Raw genomic sequence first — 1688 nt, forward strand, 5'->3', positions numbered from 1 at the left:
TATTATTATTATTAATTATTATTATTATTATTATTATTATTATTACTTGCTAAGCTATAACCATAGTTGGAAAATGAGGATGCTATAAGCCCAGGGGCCCCAACAGGAAAAATATCCGGGTGAGGAAAGGAAAAAAAGGAAGAATGAAATATTTTAAGAACAGCAACATTAAAATAAATATTTCCTATATAAACTATAAAAACTTTAACAAATCAAGAGGAAGAAAAATTAGATAGAATAGTGTGCCCGAGTGTACCCTCAAGCACGCCAGACAAAATAGAAGGTTGTGTACATGTAAGCGGATAATGTAGTTACTCTAGAAGATAGGAGAATATGAGTGAGGTTAAAGGAAAAGATGAGCTAGGAGTAATGTTACTTCTTCAAGGAGTAGATGTAGAGAGAAAAGTTAATAGGGAAATTGATATCATAATGAAAGACCCAAATGCTGAATTTTTTTTTTTTTTTTTTTTTTTTTTTTTTTTTTTTTTTTTTTTTTTTTTTTTTTTTTTTTTTTTATAAGACTTCATCCCTAGGTTGATGGGGAAAAGTATTTTGAAGATCTATTGAAAATGGAAGATAAAAGTTGATTGTTACAAGATTGAATAGTAAAAATACTGTTGGGGATGTAGAGATGATAATTGGTATGATGAAAATTGAAATATGCCAGAAATTAACATAAGTTGAAAGTTGCTGTGGTACGGAAGTGAAAGTGTAATCGATTGATTAATCACAGTATGTTAGGTAAGTTTGTATAAGGGATAAGTTCAAGAGAAGTATGTGAGAGGAATATTTCTGTATTTATATAAGGGCAAAAGCTAAACAAGAGACTGAACACATACCGGGGGCATAATTGTTCAGAGTGTACCAATGAAGATGTCCATAGTGGTTATCGACATTGAATGTTGTGTGCCATGACTTTGTGTAAGTTGTAGGCCTATGCAGTGGAGATTTATCTCAATTCAGCAGTTCAAGTTACGTGTGGTAGTAATCATTGTTTTTTATCTGCATTTTTATTATTGACATTTATTGTGTTAATATATTGATCCCAACACTATCAAAACTGTCCAAATATTATGAATAAACATGTTTTTTTTTTTTTTTTTTTCAGAGGAATTTCCAAATCTTCAGCAATATTGTCTTCGCATGAAGGACAAGTTCTGGCCAGACTGGGAAGAAATTTTGGACAAACCCCTAAGTAAAGAACCACATTGACTTCCTAGCCTGGTGCCATTCTTCATGGCCAGCTCATCCTCATAACAGCAACAGCAGCAATGAATTGTGATACATATTGGATATGTAGATTATACATAAACATGTATTTAAGAGCTTAAATGATGTTATTCTTTCTATTCTTTAAAATACTGAGAAAACTTTATCATTTTTCTTTCAATCATCCATTTCTGTGATTATCATTTCCATAATTGTTTATGTAATTTAATATTAGTCTCGTAGCTGATGGTGACATTTAAAGGCCTATGATATGAGGAACAAAGTGCTTGCCAAAACTGTTAAGGTGAATTGTAGGCTTTAGAAAAAGCATAAAACTCACAAACTTGACCAAGACACTCAGTGTCAGATGGCCTTATTGCTGAAGAATCACGGACGTAAGTATCCTGACTCTCTTCTCGATGCCCATCTCCAGTGCTTGCAAATTTTCTTACAGATCCCATCACCCCGGATATATAGTC

At 32.3% G+C, this 1688-nt stretch overlaps 1 protein-coding gene across 2 annotated transcripts in view; it reads left to right on the plus strand.

Moving 5' to 3' along the window:
• Window positions 1-1375, plus strand: part of LOC137641655 (failed axon connections homolog) — a 26299-nt gene extending 24924 nt beyond the window's left edge. For both annotated transcript variants that reach the window (XM_068374408.1, XM_068374409.1), the window contains exon 7: window positions 1109-1375. In XM_068374408.1, coding sequence (XP_068230509.1) covers window positions 1109-1212 — 104 coding nt within the window. In that variant the 3' untranslated portion in view covers window positions 1213-1375. The remainder of the gene's footprint in view (window positions 1-1108) is intronic.
• The last annotated feature ends 313 nt before the right edge of the window (window positions 1376-1688 follow it).

Source organism: Palaemon carinicauda, chromosome 5, assembly GCF_036898095.1.
Source record: "Palaemon carinicauda isolate YSFRI2023 chromosome 5, ASM3689809v2, whole genome shotgun sequence".
Taxonomy (NCBI): domain Eukaryota; kingdom Metazoa; phylum Arthropoda; class Malacostraca; order Decapoda; family Palaemonidae; genus Palaemon; species Palaemon carinicauda.